The sequence below is a fragment of the Sardina pilchardus genome, chromosome 15 (genome assembly GCF_963854185.1).
Source record: "Sardina pilchardus chromosome 15, fSarPil1.1, whole genome shotgun sequence".
NCBI lineage: Eukaryota > Metazoa > Chordata > Actinopteri > Clupeiformes > Clupeidae > Sardina > Sardina pilchardus.
Window position 1 is genome coordinate 18,215,280 of NC_085008.1, and position 23,283 is coordinate 18,238,562.

The following is a 23,283-nucleotide window of genomic DNA, read 5'->3' on the forward strand; positions in this document are numbered from 1 at the left end:
AGAGAATGTCTAAGGGCTCTGCTAATATCTTTAACTTAACATTCTTAAGATCTATTTAAAATGTGTTTTAATTACCGGTATTCCCTCTTCTGGGCCTCAACTCCATATTGAATGGCTCTTCAATGAGTAGATCTGGGAAATCCCGGGGTGATTTTTGACAGTGCCTTCAAGTTCGAGCAGCAGGTCAATGCAGTGGTTAGGAAAAGCTTTTTCCACCTAAGAACTCTAGCCAAGACCAAAGCCTACCTGCCCCACAGTGCTCTGGAGAGAGTTATCCATGCATTCATCACTTCACAACTGGACTACTGCAATGCTCTTTACACCGGCATTGACCAATCTCAACTCCGCCGCCTACAGTTGGTGCAGAACTCAGCAGCTCGACTACTCACCTGTACAAAAAAGGGCGAACATATCACCCTTGTCCTTGCATCACTCTACTGGCTACCCATCCGCTACCGCATCGACTTCAAACTCCTACTAACTGTATTCAAATCCCTCCATGGTCTGGCCCCCACTTACCTTTCTGATCTCCATCACCACATCCCCTCCAGAGCACTACGGTCAGCTGACCAACTGCTACTGGAAGTGCCCAAGACCAGGCTAAAAACAAAGGGGGATAGAGCCTTTGCAGTTGCAGCCCCTATTCTCTGGAACTGCCTCCCCTTCCACATCCGTGCGGCCCAGTCTGTGCAGTTTTAAATCACTGCTAAAAATCCAACTCTTTGCACTTGTTTTTAATTAGGGTTCCCCTTCTTTTAAGCACCTGTTTACAGTGTCCCATGGTTACCTTTTAATATCTCTCCTTTTGTTTTATTTTTAAATGTTTGTTTCTTTTTTACTTACTCTCTGCAGTTTTGCACTTTACTGTGAAGCACTTTGGTGCGGCACAGCCGTCTGTAAATCGTGCTTTAGAAATAAACTTGACTTTGACTTAGATCTAGTAGGGAAACACACTAAAAAAACAAAGGATACCAGAATACATTATTGACTGACACAAGTTGGGAGTTGAGCTGTAAATTTATTAAAAGTGGTTACAAAAAATAACAGCATAAGGTAAGTTGAACTGAAAACCAATGCAGGAAGTAATTTTACACAATGGAGTTACTGCTGTGCTCCCGTTGGAAACATTTTTAAACACTTTCTTTTTCTGTTTTGTATCACATCGTGAAGAGGTGAAAAGTCCAAATGACAGTAATCCTACAGTAATCGTATCTATTCTTCACAGCCTTTTGCATTGGGCTGCAAAAACTGAAAGTACATTTTGGTCACCATTTATAAGAGCAGCAAATAAGTTTCAGAGTGAAAGGAAATCAAAGATCAAAAATTAGGTCAAATTTCAAGTCAACATGTTCAGCTTCACAGAATGTGCTTTTCTTGTGAGAATGATACATGGCAAAATTCTCATTCCGAAGGCAATTTGCATTTCTCTCAAGTTACATTTTATACAGGTTTTTATCTCCATGGTTGACAGACAGACAGTGGGGAGAGGAACTGACATGAAAGGAGTTGGGAAATGGTGTCAGAAGTCCACTTACGAAAATATTTAATAAATAGGACATGAAACATGACCTCCTGTTGAGTCTTGTTTACATCATAACTGATCAAACAAAAAATCACTGGTTCCACTGTCTAATCCCATCAACAGTACTTTTTTTGAAACACACCATCTCCAGGAACCTAGGCCTCCTTCTGTGAGGATAGCCAGGTAGTTTTACAGTATATACAATATATATATATTTATTTACCAATATACTTAAATCATTCCACTTTCTATTGTATTTAAGGCTATCAGCAGGAGCAAAACATAAAGGGCAGGGGTATCACATGAGGATTGTTTACATGAAATAAATGGAGAGTGTTCAAACAAGACAACAAGAGTTTATGATATTGAATATCTTAGTGTACACAAAACCAAAGAGGGTGTGCAATCATATGTATACGGTCCTCCAGACCCTTTACAAAACTGCCTGTCCCATACATTATAAAAGGAAACATAAGCATTCCACTATCAACCCTCTACTGCAATCTCTCCTTTAGCCCTGGCCAAAACATTCCAGCTTTGAACAAATACATCGACGTGCGGCACACTGTGCCGTCTTACTGATATGGTTACAGAAGCGTTGAATACGTCCAAGGGGAGGAAACACTGAGGCGGTCCTTGACTTGACGATTCTCTGGTAACAAAAGAGTCAGGGGGTGTGCGTCAGTCTACCAGTGGTGAGTTGGTTAAGGCTACTGACTTACTCAGGTACTCAAGGACCGTCACCACTGCGTTTTTTTAATTTATTATCATTTTTTTGTATGCCCACATACTCAACGCCAATTAAGTTGCACGTTAAAGCTGAAAGAAGGGAAATAAAAAAAACAAAACAATGAAACAAAAACGCCTGCGTCAGTTCAGCTTTCTCTCTGTTATAATAATAGTCATACACAGAGCAGAAGAGCCTCGTCCCCCACAGCCCCTGCTGTCCAACAATTCTTGTCTGTCCCAGCGTCCCTGGACAGCACCCCGCAGCCGAGAGAGAGGGGTGAGGTGAGGAGGGGCTGGGGTACGAATAAACACTGCTGGGTTTACACTGTCCTGGAAGGGAGGCAGAGTCAGACAGAGAGAGAGAGAGAGAGAGAGAGATAGAGAAAGTGTGTGTGAGAGATAGAAATAGAGAGAGAGAGAAAGAGAGTGTGTGAGAGATAGAGATAGAGAATGTGAGTGAGTGAGAGAGAGAGAGAGAGAGAGATAGAGAATGTGAGTGAGAGAGTGAGAGAGTGAGAGAGTGAGAGAGTAAGAGAGAAAGAGAGACACATGGACACAGACTAGCGCCTCTTGGCCAAGGTGGTTTTGTCCAGTTGCAGGTCCCCTGCGTGGCCCGTAGCAGAGGTGCGGCTGCGTCCCCCCTCTGCTGATGCTACCCCAGCGGTGTGTGTGTGTGCGCACTGCCTCTACGAGCTCTCTAGGGCGTCCAACACCTTCATGATCTGCTGCTTGATGACCTTGGTGGCGTCCCCGGCGTTGGGGATCAGATACCTGCAGGGGAGGATGGAGCTTATCAGTGCAATCACAACATTCAGGAGTAGGGACACGGACATGCTCACTTGCTTCATGAGCAATGAGACATGCTTCACCTTTTCGCCGAAATACACACTGTCCATACTGACATGTAGCCTGGATGCCAGACCGAAGTTTAGCCCCGCCTCCATTCTTTTTCTGCAGGGAACTTCGGTCTGGCACTGCTCCGTTCAGCTGCTACTATTCGAGATACAGATCTGTTCGGACCAATCACATCGTCAGGGCGGGCTTTACGTGATGATTGACAGATGAACAGCAGTGACGTTTCAGACTCATATTCTGACAAGAATTGAGTATGACGTCGTCAGGCTAACTGACATGGGCATACTGAGAAGTACATACATGCACATATGTATACACCAGTGGTTCTTAACTGCTCTGGCCTCGGGACCCACAATTTCCCATGTTCATCAAGTTGCAACCCATGTATTTGTTTTAGCATTCAAGCCGACTGATACAGTGAGCTTCGTAGTAAGACAGGCAAAGTGCTTGGACTTGTTTAGAACATTCTGATATTGGCATTACATTTGAGAAGTCCTCCATTCCTGATGTTGCCTGTCAAGGTACAGTATGCTACTTAACAGGTTTGTGTTTGACATTGGTGCTTTGTTTCCATGTGGCATTTTAGTTTTGGTAGTTTCATGCGCTCATGTGCCAGCAATTCACTGCACACCACACACCGGGACTTCTGTCCCATTTTGACCTCATAGCCTACTTCAAATATGCAGGGCCATATTTAGTGCTAAAATGACGTCTATAATGATCTGTCATATACACATTGTCTATGTCAATGGAAACGAATGACATAAGAATAGTCTATAAAAATAAAGGTTCGATATCAGATCTGATAGCATTGCAACCCACCCAGAACGGACCCGCGACCCACTCTTGGGTCCCGTCCTACCAGTTAAGAAATTATTTACACATGTTTAAATATTTCAGTGTGTAGAGCCATTTTTATATTCAATATGTTCTGTATAAGCTAACTTTGTTCCCTTTCTCTGGTCTAGGAAGGAGATTTTGAAAAGCGGCAGGTCCTGAACGTATGCTATTCAGTCACCATCACAGGACCTGCACTGCTGTGATGAAATGTCCATGTTATTTTGGGAAACAGAATAACACAGTGACTGTGCCAGTCAGATTAAGTATTTTGAGTATGGTTTCCAAAGCCATAAGAGGTTTGATGTCTGATCAGTGGCACATCTTCAGATTGCTGTGGCTTTGTAATACTTTGTCATGACAGGTTGTCATGGAAATACAAAGCGATGTGTTTCTCAATTTAGCAAGCGGTGGGTGGTGTTACTCATTATAGTAAGGTTAGGACAGAGTCAGATACTTTCAGATTATTTGGATGATGAGAGATGCAAGATGCACAGAGAAGAAGTCATTTTGCTAGACCTTTTTTTAAAGTTGTGCTATATTGTTCTGAAATACTGTAGTTTGGGCAATAGTTTCCTAGAGTTGTAGTTTAATATAGTTTCCTAGAGTTGTATGACAACTGAATCCCACAATATTTATGAAGACAGTGAGCTCGTGTTGTGTCCATACGTTGTTGTTTGATCATTCAGACGGAAAACCTCTGTACCGGTACATACATTTGAGCATTGTGCAATGTGCATACCTCTCCACGGCCACGATGTCCACCCCTGCGGAGTTGTTGTTGCCAAACTTGAATGTGATGAGCTCCGGATGTTTCTTCTTGGATGTGATCTTGACCACGGAGCTCAGGGCTTGCCTTGACTGGATGTAGGCGAAGCCTTTGCGCGAGGCGATCTCCCTTAGGCAGTACATGTGCGTGGCTGTGATCAGCAAGTGACTGGGGAAACATAAGCGTAACGATCACACAGTGTAGGCACAACACAAAGCCATGATTGATTTTGAAAGAAGGGGGGGGGGGGGGGTTGGAGTGAACCTCTGTTTCATGCATTGAACTTTCATCAGAAGCAGAAATTTAAAAAAATCTGACGTAAAATTGGGCTTTTAAAAGAACTGACCAACTACGTTTTGAGCCACACGATATTCATGTGCATGTAAGCACGAAAAAACAAATAAACAAACAAACAAACACGGTCATCATCAGATGGTATTTATTGCTTCCATGTGAGCCAACTACTTGCTCAGTCCACCATGGGTGTCAGCAAAGATCCTTCATTACTGACAAGATAGAGCAACATAATGCATCTCTATGGAAGCAAAATTCGAACAGTTCCTGTCTGCTTAAAGAGGCGTGTCACAAAGTCGTCATAGTGGGATATCGATCTCTGTCAGACTGGCAAGCAGTTCAGTTCGAATGTAACGTCACTTTCTAGGTCTGCTTAAACTAAAGGGGGATTTCGCCCCCCTCCCCTTTGCGAAAACAGAACGCGGAAATGTTCGAACGTTTGCGCCTCTTGCTCCGCTTTAACCCTCTCTGGTGTCCGAGGCCTGCTCAGGTGTCTCACCTGGGGAACATGTGGCCCGTCTCCTTCACCTCATTGCAGGGCACGTGGTGCTTCACATCTGGCTTATTGATCCACGTCTGGATGTTCACTATCTCCTTACGGTCGTCGTCTGACATCGACGAGCTGTCAATCTCGTCTGGGGACACAATCAAGGATGGTGAGGGAATGTGAGAACACTGGGCACCATTTTCTATATTAGAATACTATAAAACATTTTTTTAAAAAGCTGATATGACCAACTTCACAGGTAGTTGCACATTTGCAGTGTGAATAAGGATGTTGGTCTAATTTGCAGCCATCACGTTTTCTGAAATGTAGCGCTTGTGTACAGGGCTTTTCCAAATAAATATAGCATGTAAATAGATACTGTATAAATTAATAAAGACAGGTCTTCACCTGTGTCGTACTCCTCCTCGTCTCCGATGCTGAACACTGGTTTGACGCCTCTGTACGGCTTTCCTACTCGGTCACTACTACTGACATGTCTGTGGGAAACATGAATCACTTAATGAGACGGGTGCAACACACACACACACACACACACACACACACACACACACACACACACACACACACACACACACACACACACACACACACACACACACACACACACACACACACACACACACACACACACACACACACACACACACACACACACACACACACACACACACACACACACACACACACACACACACACACACACACACACACACCATGGTGACAGTGCAGCTGCTCTCCTCTACAGTTAGTGTCTCTAGTGGGTGAAAGAGTGAGTCTATCTAAGTGGGGAGGAGGTGGTGGAGACGCTAGGCACTGGCAGGCCAGGCAAATGATATCAAAACAGGACACAGCAAAGGACACCCCATCACTGTTGGTTACAATTCATAGCAGGGAAGAATATAGGACCATGAAGTGGAGTCCTTGCCATGGCCACATCACCTCTGTAATACACACAGAGAGAGTGAGGAGTGAGAGGTTCACACACACAGGAGGTTCTCTACGCTCACTGAGCAACTGTGAGAAGGGAAAAAAAAAAAAAAAAAGGAAACACAGCTACCTTGAAGAACAAGAGTGCTAAGCATAGTGTTAATGGCAACACAGAGCAACCAAAGACAAGTGCATCATGGACCTGTTGAGTGAGCCTAAAGACACAACCAGGATTCGGTGACATTAGTGATGTATAGACATGCGTGTGCTGGGTCTCAGGTTAGTGCGGAGCTTGGGTTAGTGCGCTTGAGCTCGTGCTGGTGCACTGCTGCGGCTCTGTGCTCTACATAGACTGAGAATGCCAACCCTGGCGATGCCCACTCAGGTAATACCAACCCAGGTCATAGCAACCCAGGCAATGCCCAGTCAGGCAATGCCAACCCAGGTCATAGCAACCCAGGCAAAGCCTAGTCAGGATATGTCAACCCAGGCAAAGCCTAGTCAGGATATGCCAACCCAAGCAATGCCTAGCCAGGCAATACCAACCCAGACAATGCCAATCCAGACAATGTCGACCCAGGCAGTGCCAATCCAGACAATGCCAACCCAGGCAATGCCTAGTCAGGCAATACCAACCCAGGAAATGGCACCTAAACCAAGACCAGTAGCAGCAGCATCAGCAGCAGCAGCAGCAGCAGCAGTACAGACAGTGGCGGGGCAACAGATGGACAGAACGAACAGCAGGGAGAACACTCTTACCGATCAGGAATCCCTTTCTCCGGCCAGGGCAGACTGAAAGACATTCTAGTGTGGGATCACAGGGTACAAGCCATGAGCAGGAAGAGGGAGGAGGGAGGAGGGAGGAGGGGGGAGGGAGGAGGAGGGGAGGGTGTTTGATCAACCAGAATTAAGGAATTAAAACATAAAAAAAAAGAATCACAAAAAGACTGCTGGATTGATTTGTCTGCAACTCCATTTCAGATCATTACATGACACTGACGGCATAAAGGCATAAATCTGAGTTGAATTAAAAACAAAAACATAAATCTGATTGAAACATAAAAAAAAAGTTAATCTGATTTGAAATCAAACAGAGGGCGATGACAGGAGGAGGAGCACAGTAGCCTGAGGATGGGTGGGAGGTTTAGCGTTAAGGCAGCATGGGGAGGAGCCGGCGGAACTCACCTGTCCACAGGTGTGGAAGTGTTCTCGATGAAGCTGATCATCTTCTCCTTCACATTAACAGACTTGGATTTGAGGGCAAAGGTCATCTTGTTGACCAGGGACTTGACCCCTTTGCCATCGGCTGTGCTATTCAGGCCCTCGCCCTTTGGGAACAGAGTGGTGCAGATGAAACAGAGATGAGGCAGACTGTTGGCATTCCAAAATGTTCCATGCTTTTCCATATACTGTATACGCAAACAAATTTCTCTGACTATACATAAATAGATAGCTAGAATTTAGTTATAAACACTAAAAAAGTTCAATTTAATCGTTTGTTACATTTCAGACCTTCCCTGAAAATTTGGTTGAAGTCAATCCATAACTTTGAGTTATCTTGGGAACAAACAAACAAACAACGAGACCAACAAACAAACAAACCCCGATGAAAACATAACCTCCTTGGCGGAGGTAATGAAGTACCTCACAGACAAATGCAATTTCTTTTTTCCTGTAAGATATTCAATGCATGTAAAAGGGTATTCCCCACATCACTATGTGTCTGTGGGAGCCTTCTCTGATGAGGTGTAGTGAGCCTTGATGCCTTGGCCCATATAAAGCCCCACTGACCCCCTGGCACCCAGCTGACATTTTCACATCAGCAGCACTACACGTCTATCTCCCATCGCTACATTTCCATCACAATTTCAGGGCCTTTCCATAACATACAAAGACTTTTTTACTGACTACATCTTGCTTTGGGACTTTTATGCATAGTAACAATTTAGGTGCAAATGTAGGCCATTTCACAGATACGTGTGCCTGACTCCTGCCTTGCAGCTGAGCTACTCACATCAGCGGAGCTGAGGCTGTTGTGGGAGCCGGAGGTGCTGACTATCCAGTGCACGTAGACGTTGTCAGGTCCCTCCACATTGATGTCTGCTAGGTGCTGCTGCAGAGCTGTGAAACCAACACACACGGACGCACACATACAGAACAGAACATACAGCATTACACGACCTGCCACACTCACAGGCAAGGTGGACATGACAGCTGACCACTGAAGAGGTTACTTACCCATGAAACCTCCTTTGGCGATGCTGACATACTCTTTGTTTTTCTGTGAGATACAAACAACAAGAACAAAAAACATTTGAATGGTACAGTAGAAAGTTAAAATCGTAGTTGTTAAAAACTGAGGTGCAGAAGTTGAGAGAATTTTCATATTTGTAAAGGTCAAAAATAAATCAAGCTTTGTTCATGAAACGCACACATTAAAGTGTTTGAGGACTTTCAGTTTTAAAATAGCCTGTGACAAGGCTGTTTCGTTGCTCTGCGTTGGCTAGGAATTTTTGTATTTGTAAAGGTCAAGGTCAAAATAAGTCAAGCTTTGTCCATGAAACGCACACACTTTGAAACACAAATGTTTTAAGACTTTCAGTTTTAAAATAGCCAGTACAATGACCGAGGCTGTTTTATTGTTCTGCTTTGGCTAGATAAGCCACCACAGTCGATGTGATAAAGTGGGTGTGAAGTGAGGTGAGGTGACGCCGTGAGCAGCGGTCTGACCTGCAGGAAGTGGGCGAGCACCATGTTCATGTACATGTCCTCCTCCTCGCGCCCGCTGCCCATGAAGCACAGGTGCTCCCCGCTGGCGATGGAGCCCGACTCCAGGGACTGCTTCTGGGCCTCCAGCAGGGACTTCACCGACAGGGCAAACTCAGACGGGTTCTGCAGCATCTACACACACACACACACACACGCACACACGCACACACACACGCACACAGGCACACACACAGGCACACACACAGGCACACACAGGCACACACACAGGCACATACAGGCACACAAACACACACAAATTAACACTTGCAGAAAACGTTCTGTTTACCCTGTGTGTCAATGTGAAACTACGGTTGACCACACTTAATGTCAAAAACCTATTTTAGGATTAGAGAACAAAAGAATGGGGTGGAATGGGGATCTTGATTCTTACCAAGTCTGAGTCTAGATGGAAGGCTGTGGAGAGATGTCCAGCATTATACTGCTCGGCAGGACGACAGTCCACCACAAAGAAGCGCACTCCCTCCTACCACACACACGCACAGAGAACCATACATTACATTAAACCATACATTAGAACAATTTATAGGCAATTTATTATATGCCTGAACTTCCGGGGAATTTGAATTTCGCCCAGCAGCTCAGGCTGGAAACCAGCAGATCTTTTTTCCTCTGTTTACTGTCAGAACCTTTGGCTCCAATCAGAAACGGCCATACTCTAGTCCTGGCACGCTATTGGCCGGTGACGTGACGATAACGAAACTTCAGCGACGCGAAGTGCAGTAGAAACAAAGCGCAGTCTAATGTTCAATCTTAAAAGATTAAGCTTAGCATGGTGAAAACCAGACTAACAATTTATTCCACTGCTTGGTTAAATTCCTCATTATCTTGCGTTATATAAGGGGGTGCATTAACTGTATGTTGGCTGTATCACACTTGTATATTAATTTGCCAAATTAAACATGAAGTTTAAATGAACTGTCATGTTGCATCAAAGCTGAAATACAGAAGTTCAGAACATAGTAACATTGTAGCATATGACGTATGAGGTATGTAGGCGATGTTTCTAAGCAAAGGTTCATCAGAATCCTGGAATATGTCTGCTTGACAACGGGAGAGATAGAACTAACGACTGGCCTTTGGCCATAGCAACCATCCATTCTGAACTAGTAACGGCAGTTTGTTCTGTAAGTTGAGAAATTAGTTGAAGCGTGTCGGGAAACGCAGTTCTGTGAACAGACTGTTGTCCATTATCCCTTACGTCACCGATGATGGTAGCAGTATGTTGTAGTATGTTGCAGTAAGTTGCAGAATGTTGCAGAATGTTTGTAGGCCTCTTAATCTTTATGCTTAGGCTATTCTATTTAAGACTCTGAAGCCTGGACCTATGGGGAGATGTATTTCTAGACGAGAGAGCATATAGATCACTGGTGTGTTTGTAAACAGCACCAGCACGTAGCACGACGCCTCTGAGAGCAGCGTATTTCTGGGACTCTTTAAGTGTATGAAGGACCATCGGACCACTATGTTTGTAGTCGCCCGTCTGAGTTCATAAGACAGATGCACTTGTGTGGAGTTTGTATTAGCTCCACAGCTGTCCTAGGCTAGCTGCGGTTGTATTAACCCTGTTGTGTTTATAGGGGGGGGTGAGTGGAGAGGAGTTTATGGGCGACGTACCGGCTGCAGCTGATTGGCCTGGAGGATCTCGGGCACGGAGACCGGAAGACACAGCGCCTGACTCAAGTCCATGTCCTCTTCCCTTAGAGCCACCAGGCTGCTGCCAAACAGGTTCTGGTTCTCCTACAAATACACAAACACACACACACACACACACTTAGAGGAGAATTCTACAGCACAGAACATAACTCTACAGAGAAGATTCCTTTTACATTACATCTCATTCTAAGGTATACCAGAGCAAAGATCTTGAGTTTCGGTTCCTCAACACGTCAGCAATAAATAATAAAAGTACGTGTGTGAGGGCTTCCGTCACGAGGTCTGACGACACGACCAACCTTTCTGAATGAGAGCGGAGTCTTGCTGTAGTAATACTGCGCCAGCGAGAACAGATCCTCCAGGTCCTCCCCCTCAAGGAGAGCTGGCGAGCCCTCCAGCATTTCTGATGGGAATACAAATGACTCGTGTCAAGAGCAGGAGACTGGGGGCCCACAGCCAGCAGCACACACGCACTTACAGCGGCGAACAACAACAGACTCAGAAGATCAAAAGGACTTACTAATGATCTCCTCTTTGCTGTCCCCTTCTTGGGAGAGGATGCCGTCTCTGTTGGGGGACAGAAGAAAACGGATGGCGATTTGATTAGAATATAAATGTCCTATGCCATGCAGAGCCGTGGTAATGACTTTGAAATGAGACTGGCGATCTCGGGGCGCTTACTTGGCGTTAACGAGGATGATGAGCATGAGATAGAAGACGAGGAAGGGGTCTGCCTGCTGGAAGTAGATGTCCCACATGGCCTGGGTGACGTCAGGAATGCAGTGACTGGAGAAGAGGCTACCCAGCTGCACAGCAGGTAAACACACACACACACACACGCACACACACACGCACACACACACAAAAAAATGAATTATCCTACACTGACATTTATCAACTTACGATGTCAATAATGAACCACAAAAAAAGTAAATAGGGATTCATTATGAAGATACATAAATTATGTGAGAGAAATTGGATACACTGGAATTGAATTGCCAAGTTTATTATTGCATTGTTAAGGATAGTGTTTTTATGACAAAAAAACCTCCAAAACAGGCAAGTCAGACAGTCATCAGCATGTCTGCTTCCTGGTGACTGAAGCTACAATTGAAGTCAATAGACTCATCCGACATCATGCAGCGCTTCAGAGATCTGGTGGAACGTGATACAGTGCATGCTGGACTTTTTGCACAATGCAAATATGCATTATGTTTAGTTCTGTCGCCAGATCTGTGCTGTGCTACAGGAAGTTGAATGAGCCCATTATCCGCACCTCTCTCAACTAACAGAGTCACAGGAAGGAAATCACATCACCGATGAGGCAGCTGATAGAACAACATCCCATGTGACACCTGCTAGAACACTCGGCAGGGAGGGAAAGCGCCGCTGAGTCCTTACCCAGCTGATGGCGTAGGAGTCCGGCGTGATCTTCTTGGTGTCCAGGAAAGAGCAGAGCTCAGGCTCGTGGTACTGCAGTAGCAACCGGTACAGGTGGAAGGGCCGCCCCTTTGGAACACAGTCCCTACAGGTAAAGTTGACAGGTTAACGGATGTTTAACAGGTGCCTCGATCCAAAACACCATGCAAGGAGTCCCAACGTTTGAGATTTGAACCCAGCCTGATCACAAGCAAAGAAGCGTGCCTGACCATTGCCCCATAATGCCCCATGTCATCTCCATAGAGAGCAAGAGCAGCTTAGGCCCAATCCCAATCCCTCCCCTTACACACACTGCAAAATTGTGAAGTGCTTGAGGGCTCTCCCGCACGCTTTCTGAGCCCTTTCCCCAAGTCGGGATATGTGGACAATTCATGGCATTGTGACGTGAAACACAGGGACACTCAAAGGGAGTCAGGCCTCACCTCACAAAATGTATGCAAAACGATACACACTTAAAACAGCGTTCTGTCTTACTTGGTCTGTCTGAAAGAGGAAACCAAATTTGTGGCAGGAAGCATTTCAGACGTATTTACACTAATGACAAGGGATGGCTGACCAACATGTCTGTTTCAGCTCCCCTCACCACCCCACAGGGGCTTCCATCTTCTCTTTGTTACACATTTTGTTTCAATCTATTGTTTACATTTGTCTTTATCCATTTAGCAGACGCTTTTATCCAAAGCATCTTACATGTCAATTATATTACAAGGGCCGTTCTCCCCAGAGCAACTTGAAGCTAAGTGCCTTGATCAAAAGGCACAATGGTGGAAGCCAGAAATTAAACCCACAACTTTTCAGGCTACTGCATGCTAGCCCATTATGTGATTTCCCCTGCACCATTTCACACTCTGGAGAGACTGCCTCAGGAGGCCTTAAACCTGCCCGGCAACTGAGAGACTCAGTTAACACTAGGAATCTGATATTCCACTGAGATAGCGGGAGAGGCAGGACCACAAGGACAGTCAGCACTAATGGAAATTCAGCAGGGAAGGACCTGCATGTACATATTCATGGCTCAGGGGGCCTCTACATGACACAGCACAAGCATATAGGGTCAGTGTGTGTGTGTGTGTGTGTGTGTGTGTATGTGTACATGTATATAGGGCCTGTGTGTATGTTTGTGTGTGTATACAGTATGTATGTGTACAAGCATGTAGGGCCTCGGTGTGTGTGTGTGTGTGTGTGTGTGTGTGTGTGTGTGTGTGTGTGTGTGTGTGTGTGTGTGTGTGTGTGTGTGTGTGTGTCCCTACCGTGGGATGTATTTATTCATGATGGCGTAGAAGCAGTTATAGAGGTCGCTGCGCGGAAGCTGCAGGCCCAGGAGCGGTTTGAGCAGGTGTGGCCAGCTCAGGTCTGGCGTGAAGGTGACGTTGCGAGATTTGCAGTAGAAGGTGATGACCGCCTCCACGTCCGACACAAGGCCCTTACTCTCCTCCTCAGGAAGCCTCAGCTGATCTGTGCACCCATGGGGGACAGGCAGGGATCAGCATTTCACACTTGATACATGAAATGTGAGGGGACATAAGGTCATATGGCTTTGCACAACAACAAAAAAACTAAATACCCTCCCCCCTCCTCCAGTAAATAAAAAAAAATAAATCATGGCTGTATCTGACCACATGGGGCAGGTTTATATAAAGAACAATCCTTAATTTCATTAAATATAATTTATGTGTATGCAATTGTACATTTGTTTTTATGCCAATCTCATTTGCAATAAGAAAGCTTAATTCATTACAATTTTAGAGGTATCATTTTGGTTTTATTATAATTTATTACAACACGTATTTATTATAAAATCTAATATTACATGCATTGTGTGTGTGCATTTTCAAATATCACAACCTATATAGCTTTATCTCAAGCAACAAGAGCTAAGCTACAGTAGGTCCCTTATTTCCCATTCACTTGTAGTGATACCACGTCTATGATTCACGTCCATCTTAATCTGCTAATGGAATAGTGAATATGAGCAGAGAAGCTAGCAACAGCAGTCTGTGATTCCAAGAGGGAACCCTGCCTGCTCTGTGCCTGCGCTGCACTGCATCTGCTGTCTCATCCCATCTCCGTGGCCGTGCTCACACCGTGGCCGTGCTCTGGCCCGCTGCCCTGCAGGGCGAGGCCCAGGGATCCCCCCTGGCCTCGTGGCCTGAGCGGGGAGCTGTTCTCCCTCCCTGGCCCGAGTCCCAGGAGCGGCTTGCTCATCCAGACAGTGTGCAGCAGGCTGTGGTGGAGAGGCTACAGGCCCTGCCTGTGTCTGTCTGTCTGTGTGTGTGTGTGTGTCAGTATGTCTCCTCAGATCAGAGGAATGTGCTTACTGGACGACCCCCCCCCCCCCACCCACCGACTACTCTGCTACTCTCTCTAGGATGGTGAACAGCATTGCAAGCCAGGGTGTGTTGGTGTGTAGGGGGGTGTGGAGGAATGGGGGGGGGGATTTGCAGAGTGCATAGTCATCTGCACTTGATATGTCTCCTCGACTGTTAAACTGCTGAAATAAGATCCAATAGTGCTGAAATGCTAGAAGATCTGCAGACCAGTTCAGGTTCAAACGTGGCAATTAACAAAGACTACTGAGCCTTGCAGCTATTTATAAAGCACACAGTGGGCTTCATTTACAGAGGGAGCATAATCAAAAGATGTGCTTGATGTAGCCTAATTCTGCTAGCACCCCTGACCCAAAGTGTAAAAGCATCTGATTGGCTATTTATGTGTTCACTAAAACAAAGGCGGGGGAGAAAAAAAAAACAACAACACACAAAGAGGAAAGAGGTGGAAGGTTCTAGTCACCGATGAGCTGCTGACTGCGGTTGTGAATGAGCGTCTGTTCTGGCAGGTCCAGGGCCCCATCCCATGAGGACAGGCTGTCTCCCTTTCCGGCCACGTTCAGGGCGATCTGCCAACAGGACCAACAGGAGGGGAGAGAGAGGGTGAGAGCCAACAGCGCCCCGGGAGAGAGAGGGAGACAGGGAGAGAGAGAGAGGGAGAGAGAGAGAGAGAGACAGAGACACAGACAGAGAAGGAGAAAGTGAGAGAGATGTACAGAAAGGTAACAGAAGATAGAGATAGAGATAGAAAGACAAGAAGAAAAAGTGAGAGGAAGATATATAGATACGTAAAGAAGGAAAAAACACGAAGGACGGGGACAGGGAACGGGGAACAGAACAAAGTGACAAAAAGAGACGCCTGGATTAGACACAATTAGGTTACAGGTGTGAGACACAAATTCCGAGCAGTCTGGTGGAGGTTGAGGAGTTAACCCTGCCTGTGTGTAGGGGGATGTGCGCCGATCCGGCCTCTCCGTGTCACTCCGCACAGTTCACTCCCATTCAGCCTGACCAGGCCGGTCTACTCTAATGAGCCTGCGATCAATACTAAAGCTCTATCCACTCCTCAGGGACCCACAGGGATCGATGGCTGCAAGGCAGCAACTTCCACACAAATCCTCTTCCTCTGCCAGCTCAAGCTCACAGACAGAGCCCTGTTCTCCGTCTCTCACCCTATCTCTGTCTCTCTCTCACGCACGCACACACACATATTCTGACACACGTGCACACACACACACACACACACGTTATAAATAACTATTCCGCCTGCTTCATCTCATACTGCACTCAGATCACACTTTCATGAATATTTCACATAGTCTTCTTAGTCTGTCTGCACTGAACGAACACACACACACACACGCACACTTCATATCCTGCTTGCACCAAACACAATCACACACACCGCACATCCCCTTCACAGCTTGCCTGCACCGCACGCGCACACGCACGCACACACACACACACACAAAGAGGTTTCTCCAGGCTTCATCTTTGCCTTTTTCTCCAGTTTTCTCCTCCTCACCTTCCATAGCTTGGCTCTCTCTGCAGGGGGCAGGTCTTGGGTTGGGATGAGGCCCCCATCTGACTCCAGGTCACAGGTTGGGGAGTCCAGAGCCTCCGACAGGTCCTGGTCCCTGGAGGAGGGCAAGAGAAGTTTAGTCCAGATGTTTTCAACTGATTGGTGTGACCCAGAGACCACCATCTTGACTTAGAAACAACCTGTGGACCACTTTCAAGGGGTATGATTCCCACAGTGAAAATGTGTTTTCACATGCATACAGTAGTAAGGCATTAACTGAAAAATCAAACAATTGTGCAGTGGTCTCTTTTTTTTTTTTCTCAGAGCTGTATGCATATGTGTATACCGTAAAACTTCAAACAATAGCCGAGTCCCAAATAGACGCATGTCTCTTTTAAACGCCCGGTGTGACTACAGATTTGGGGTTATAGGCCGGTCTCCAACAGAAGCCTGGTCTGTTTTTTTTTTTCGAGTTGTATTTATTCTTCTTATAGGCTACCCGTCAGATCGTCTGGTGGTGGTGATCATCGATGGTACAGATTGCGCACACTAAATGTATAATTGCATGACTGCGGAGGTGAAAGCCAGCTATAGAGTTCCAAATTCTTAACTTTTTTCGACATTGGCCTATGTCCTGCATTATTTAATTAATGCCATTTTGTTAAATTTGCGCACTAGACAACATATTCTATCACGAACTTTCTTTGTTTAGTTTCACTTTCTCTCGTTTCTCCACGTTTCTCCGCGTTTCTCTCAATACCATGGCGGAAAAGAAAAAGACTTGATTTAAATGACATTTAAGCTGACAGTTGTCAAATTTGCCTAACAAAATTCGGGAGAAGCAGCGGCAAGATATTTCTCGGTTGATCCAAAGAGGGTGCGTAAAGGCTGAGCTGTAACGTCTGTCTCCAAAGAGGGAGAGCCCTGCGCATCTGGTCGGGAGTTGCGCAAGCAAGGCAGGCAAGTGGAGGAGAGCGACGAGGAGGAGGAATTCGCAAATCAACTTGTAGCCTAGTTGAGGATCACGGTGATAGCGATTAATAGGATCATTTTTAATCACACGATTGCAGTTGTTTTACAGGGTAGCATTCATTCTTTATTGTTGATGTATTATCAGGGGCAACAAGTTCACAGGCTCGATGGTAACTTGAATTGTTCAGCCCGCTGTCACATCGTTTCGTTATTTTAAGCTGCCAATAATTTAAGACATAGCCTATTATAGTAGGCTAGTTCTAATATGATCTGATTTGTGAAACACATTCGAATTATAGGCTAAATAAATAAATATAGCCTACCCTACTATAATGTGGTAACCTCCTGTTGTCATGCTTTCTGTCTGCTTATGCTATTGGGTAGTTATCTCTAATCCTACAATAAACCTACAACCTCAACTAACACCACTAAATTAAACGCCTGTCTCATATAGACGCCTGTCTCAAATACACGCCGGTGCATTTTGGCGATTTGGCAAAATAAAAGCCCGGGCTATTGTTTGGAGTTTTACGGTATGTTATATGACATGACTGTGTATACAGTCTATAAATCTATATGCAGACAATACAATGTACAGTATGTCTATGCTATGCTGATGATCAATAGACTCTCAGCCCTAAATAAGTCTTAATACAGTTAGTAACAGTTACTGTGTACAAAAATGACCAGTAACAGTTACTGTGTACAGAAATGACCCAACCCTGCCAACCCTGAATGCTCATAAACCAAATGACCGCAATGGTCATTGGTCACACTCAGAATAGAGATATGAACCTTGATCTGTGCTTGAATACAAAGTTCATCACGTCCTCAATCTTTGCATATTTAATCCTGATCCGATCTGAAGGCGTAGCCCACAATGCTTATACGACATCCAGGGTTAAAGTTCATCCGCCAGAACCAATGCCAGAACCAAATTATGAATCAACTCGGAGTGCTCCAAAACTGGTCAGTGATTAAACCTGCAGTGAGGGGCCAAGTCGAGCTGACCAACTACAGCCAACTCAAATCCCTGGTGTCCACCAGCATGACAAGGCGAGGATCAGTCATACAGTTGGCATATAATGGCTTACTGATAACACCCGCGCGTGCAGCGTAATAGGCTCTCTAAGCCACACTGACGAGCTGAGGGGCGGATTTGAGCGGTCAGGGTGAGAGGTGGGTCACTCTGTGCAAAAGATCTCCGCATCGTCCGAGGAGCCAAGGGGGATGGGGATGGGGCTGCAAGCCCCTGCCGTTGCCATGGCAGCCAAGCCACTTGACCCCCTAGGGAGTGCTCAGGAAGCTAAACGGTCAGATTTGTATAGTAGGAAGTCTGAACAGAGAATGAGACAGCCTTGCGCACAGTAAGGGGGCTCTAGGAGAGAGGGCCACCCAGGTAGCATCCGCACCGACAGAGAGAGAGAGAGAGAGAAGGCCACCCCACTAGCATCCGTACCAAGAGAGAGAAGGTCATGTCGATATGCATACTCCCACTGGAAAGGTGTCTAGACTGCTGTTCATTTTGGGTCAGGCTAAAAACAGTGTCCCTCGGAGCCACACGTAGAAGGGAACCAAACAAACCCTGATGTATTGATTACCTATACCAGCTATAGTCTGTACACTGTAGGACGTGGGGACTCGGCAAGAGTGAACTTATTTCTCAGTGTCAAAGCAGAAAGAGGGACCAGTCTGAGATTTCTGTTGATGAGCAGATTTACTAAAAACAAAGCTGTCACAGTGGCAATTACATTTACTACAGATGATTAAGTAGGCTACAGGAAAACATTTGACCATTTGTTCACAGGAATTTGTATTTCCTCTGGTCTTTTTAGGAATACTGAAAAAATGTGTTACCCCATGTGACTAAAGACAAAAATAGCATGCTGTCTGGTACAGTGGTTGCGTGAACATCCCATCTATATTTAGGCCAGGTGCAGGGGAAAGAATGTTATAAGGTAAAAACAAAAAGAATGTTGGCACACCGGAGTAGCTCCCAGAGCTTAATTAAAAGAAAAAAAGCATTTCAAGCCGATGGTCTTCTTCTCTTTTGGTTTTAAACCTAGCATGCGTAACAGAAACCACAAGGAGTAACATCAAATGCATGGCACCATTTCATTCAGGAGAAGTTGAATCCTTCAGTTAAAATCTGACACTTATGTCAAATGATTGCATGTCATGTGTAGCCACTAACTAGTAGACAGTAGACAGGCATCACACCAAATGTCATACTCCTGCCTCTCTCAACACTGCAATAATGTTGTAACAACATTAGACTTATTGGTTTTTAATGAAATTGAGCCAAGAGGACAGCTAGTTTAGTGTGTAAGTAAATGGCAGTTGCCAGCAGCAAAGACAGGAACCTGACAGGGTGATGCATGGAGACAATAAGTGAGTCAGTGATTGAGTCAGGAGGGTGGGGTACAGCACTGGAGACCTACTGAGCTGACGGGCTCTTATTGTAGCAGAATTACGGAGCTTTGGTTGCAATTGCACAAGCAATTTAACTACTGCATGCAAAAACTGTAGACCTGCTGCACACCAAATGTACCGTGTTGTGTCACTGTTACAGCTGTAGAGCCTCTTGATTTTTGCTGATTTTTTGTGAAAAGCTCAAGCCGGAGACGCACGATTCATGCAGCCAGTGTGAATGCTCTAATCTGTGAACATGGTTGCCAAAAGGAGGCAAGGAAAGCAGCGCATCAGGGGCCCAACAGGTTATGCAAACACCACTGATAAATGTCTCTCAACTAAGACAACTCATGCCTTTTAGCGGTGTAGGTAGGGATGGGGTTTTTTTCATGGTGGATTGACCTGGAGCACAGAACTGCACTGCTACGAACATAATACCAGTAGTAGTTGCTTATAAAAACAATCGGTCTTTCTCATGTTCATGTGTCTTAGCCTGCAGGCATTTAAGAGTAAGTGTGTTTGTGTGTGTGTGTGTGTGTGTGTGTGTGTGCATGCATTTGTTTCTGTGCAGTATTTGCTCGTGGGCCCGGTCTGTGATGTATGCACAGATTAAAATGTCACGTCTGCAGGTGTTGCTCAGACAAGAGCAGGCTTGCTCTGCGCAGGCTGCAGCTGTATCGTGTGTCTGTGCGCCGCTTGGACTCGTGGGCCGGGAAACCCGAGACGGATCTGAGGCACCGGGAGCAGATGCGCAGGGCTGAGCGGGGCTTCTCTGAGCACGCTCAGTAATTTGGACATGGCAGAGGAAGCCCAGGGAACCAGAGAAGGGAGGAGGCAGGGAGGGAAAGAGGGAGAGAATGAGGAGGAGCAAGAGAGAGAGAGAGATGGAAGATGCACATGTGTTCCAAATCTGTGTCCAGCCTGCAGCAAACACCAGTCTGCCAACGGAGAAAAAAAGGCAAACAAGCCCTCCACTTTGCAAAAGCCTGACAGCAGATCGCTCTCTCTCTCTCGCTCGCTCCCCCACCCTCTCACTCCCTCCCTCTCTCTTTGTGCACACAATCTCCATTTGATCCATCTCCATCAGAAAGCAGCTTGTGCTGAAATGGACCTGGACCTGTTCTGGAGCTCACTCGCTTCACACTCTACTTCCACTATCCCTCTCCCTTCATCCTTCTCCCTTTTTTCCTCCTCTCTCGCTCCTCCTATCCTTAACTAGCCCTCTGGCTCAGGCACTGAAGATTGATGCGGCCATTTCGAAAAGCAGACTCGCACTGATGGTTTTCAATCAAAAACAATAAAGTCCACATCACTGTGGGACAATATCCATGTGGGACTGTTTGGCCTCGAGCAGGAAAAAGCTTTAAACACTGCTCAGTTCAACCAAGGAAGCGTTACATGGAGCCTAATCATTTGATATGTGAGTGGAAACACACACACACACACACACACACACACACACACACACACACACACACACACACACACACACACAGAGAGAGGAATGTGTTAAGGAATCTACATAAGAGGGAATAATAGCCAGACAGCCGTGTGTCGCCTACAATCAGCATTCCAAGTATGACATCCAAACAATAACTACAAAGATGACACAATAGGCCGCTCACGGCATAAACACAACACATTACATTTGCTTGGGTGCGGTGGTCAGATCACGTCAGAAGGATATCCTTCATCATAAGGCACTTGTTTAAAACTTCCAAACGTTGTACTATTATATGTGAGACAATCAGCCTGCAACGGACACACTTTCTAGACTATTTGCAGAGATGAGCGATAGTAGTATTGGCACAATGTGTCATCCACAATGTATCCTGTCCCTGACAGCACCACGTCAACAGAATTTTCGGGCTTATTGATTTCACACTATCTGTCCAGGATTCCACAAGCATGCCGATAATTTCCCCCAAACTTTCACGTAGCCCTGTATGTGATTCTGACATACAGATTTAATTTAGAAAATAAAATAAACATTGTTTTAAAACTTCTGGGCAGATTCAGAACATGAACATCACTGACATAGCAATAAACTAGAGGGAGGAAAAGACATCAGAATGTCTTTTCCTCATCTTTCCACATCTGTAATCAGACTAAAAAAATATGTATAATAAGTAAACCCCTGATTATGATGATAACATTAGCAAGTGAGAGTCAAACACAACTGACCTGCATCAGTTAAATAACTGGACTATGCAAGATTTTCTACTAGCGAAACGTCTGCTAATGTTAGTGGACTGAATAGCAAGGTAACATTAGCTTAGTGACACACTTCCTGACTTATCACAGTAACAACCTGATACTAGAAGAAGCCAAAGTCATCTTCCATTTCAAGAACCAGTGGTCTCCTACAACTGCCATAATTGTTACCAGCTTATTAGGGTGAATTAATAGCTGACGCCGAGAGAATGATAATTTCATCTCTGTGGAGCTGTTAACTTGAAGAAACCGATAAATGCATAGCAGAAGCCTCCAGTGCTTTTTAGACTACATGTAGGCGGAACCTTCTGTCAGCTGTTGTAACTGGCAAAAGACGTGATTTTGTACTTTTCAGATAAAGTATAGTCGGCGATGTAACAATAAACGACTCTTTTCAAAGCTGGCTAACTGGCAGGCTAGCTTGGCTGGCAAACACAAGACACCAGGCTAACGTCAGCTAATGTTAGCTCACTGGAGGAATCGCTTTTTCTACAGGTTTTGTCCTCGGTTTTAAATGCGACCATAGCGGTAAAATGTTGTTTACATTTTTAACAGTGTTTTAATTCGAATGTTGTCCAATTCAATAATTACATATTTACAACATAATTTAGCTAAATTCTTTATATTATTCTCTTACCAGCTGCCGTCAAGAACTTCCTCTACAGCATCCGCCATTGCTGTGTTGACGTCCACGGTAGAATTGCCGTAAACATTGCCATTGTGTCGCGTCTGTTAAATGACACTTGTTGCCAAATGTTAACCATATCCCCGTAAACTGGCTAACGCTAGTTTTGAATCATAAACACAAACGAACAAGATAAATACAGAATATTCAGAATACAAAATTCTCTATAACATGTTTCATTTTCCCCTTGATATTACGTGTGAAATATTGGCACACAAATGATCTAATTGGCTACACAAAATTGAGTTGCAAATGAATGGCTTCCACTTTAACACATTTATTGCCCTTACTTAAAAATATTCATTTTACAAATGAAATATCCATATACAATACACTATGGACGCATGGAAAAGGGAAACTATATGAGAAATGAACTGTAACAGGTTACAAATCTCAGTCCAATTCCAACATTGCAACAAAGCACAACATGCATAGATTAGGCCTACAGGAGATGGGGGAAAAAAAAAAAAAACATCATATGCATCATCATTTCATAGATGTACAAACACTTCCGTTCCACAAAATGTCTGCGTGGAACAGTTGTTGTCCTTGTTAACTGTTTTATTAACTTTATATGACATTTACATTACACAATAAACATTGCCATTTTTTTTCCATTCCCAAAATTGCCTTCAGTGACATGGTATGCTTTGCAAAGTACTTATAAAGCTCATCAATCATCTTCTCTTGTTTTAGGAAAAAAATAACATGCATTTAATTCAGAGATTCATCTAAAGCAAACATGGATTCCCACTGTCTGATTTCTTTGAGGATTCAAACCTGCTTGAGCCTTAATTTGTATATGCAACTCTCATCCCCCTTCCCCT

At 45.0% G+C, this 23,283-nt stretch overlaps 1 protein-coding gene across 3 annotated transcripts; it reads right to left on the bottom strand.

Moving 5' to 3' along the window:
- Nucleotides 1-998: 998 nt before the first annotated feature.
- On the bottom strand, nt 999-22,541 carry tbc1d23 (TBC1 domain family, member 23). 3 transcript variants are annotated; one of them, XM_062556555.1, is made up of 19 exons: nt 22,409-22,541; nt 16,177-16,288; nt 15,115-15,220; nt 13,575-13,779; nt 12,286-12,409; nt 11,566-11,690; nt 11,405-11,451; nt 11,184-11,287; nt 10,846-10,968; nt 9,602-9,694; nt 9,172-9,342; nt 8,680-8,722; nt 8,456-8,562; nt 7,627-7,769; nt 7,201-7,233; nt 5,902-5,990; nt 5,506-5,641; nt 4,686-4,880; nt 999-3,022 (listed from the first exon to the last, which is right to left on the bottom strand). In XM_062556555.1, exons 1-19 carry the CDS (start codon nt 22,444-22,446, stop codon nt 2,938-2,940), a joined length of 2,079 nt encoding a protein of 692 aa, XP_062412539.1. In that variant the 5' UTR covers nt 22,447-22,541; the 3' UTR covers nt 999-2,937. The 3 variants fall into 3 exon arrangements, with proteins under 3 accessions (XP_062412539.1, XP_062412538.1, XP_062412540.1); XM_062556554.1 differs by having other exon boundaries at nt 7,201-7,245; XM_062556556.1 differs by lacking the exon at nt 7,201-7,233.
- Nucleotides 22,542-23,283: the final 742 nt, after the last annotated feature.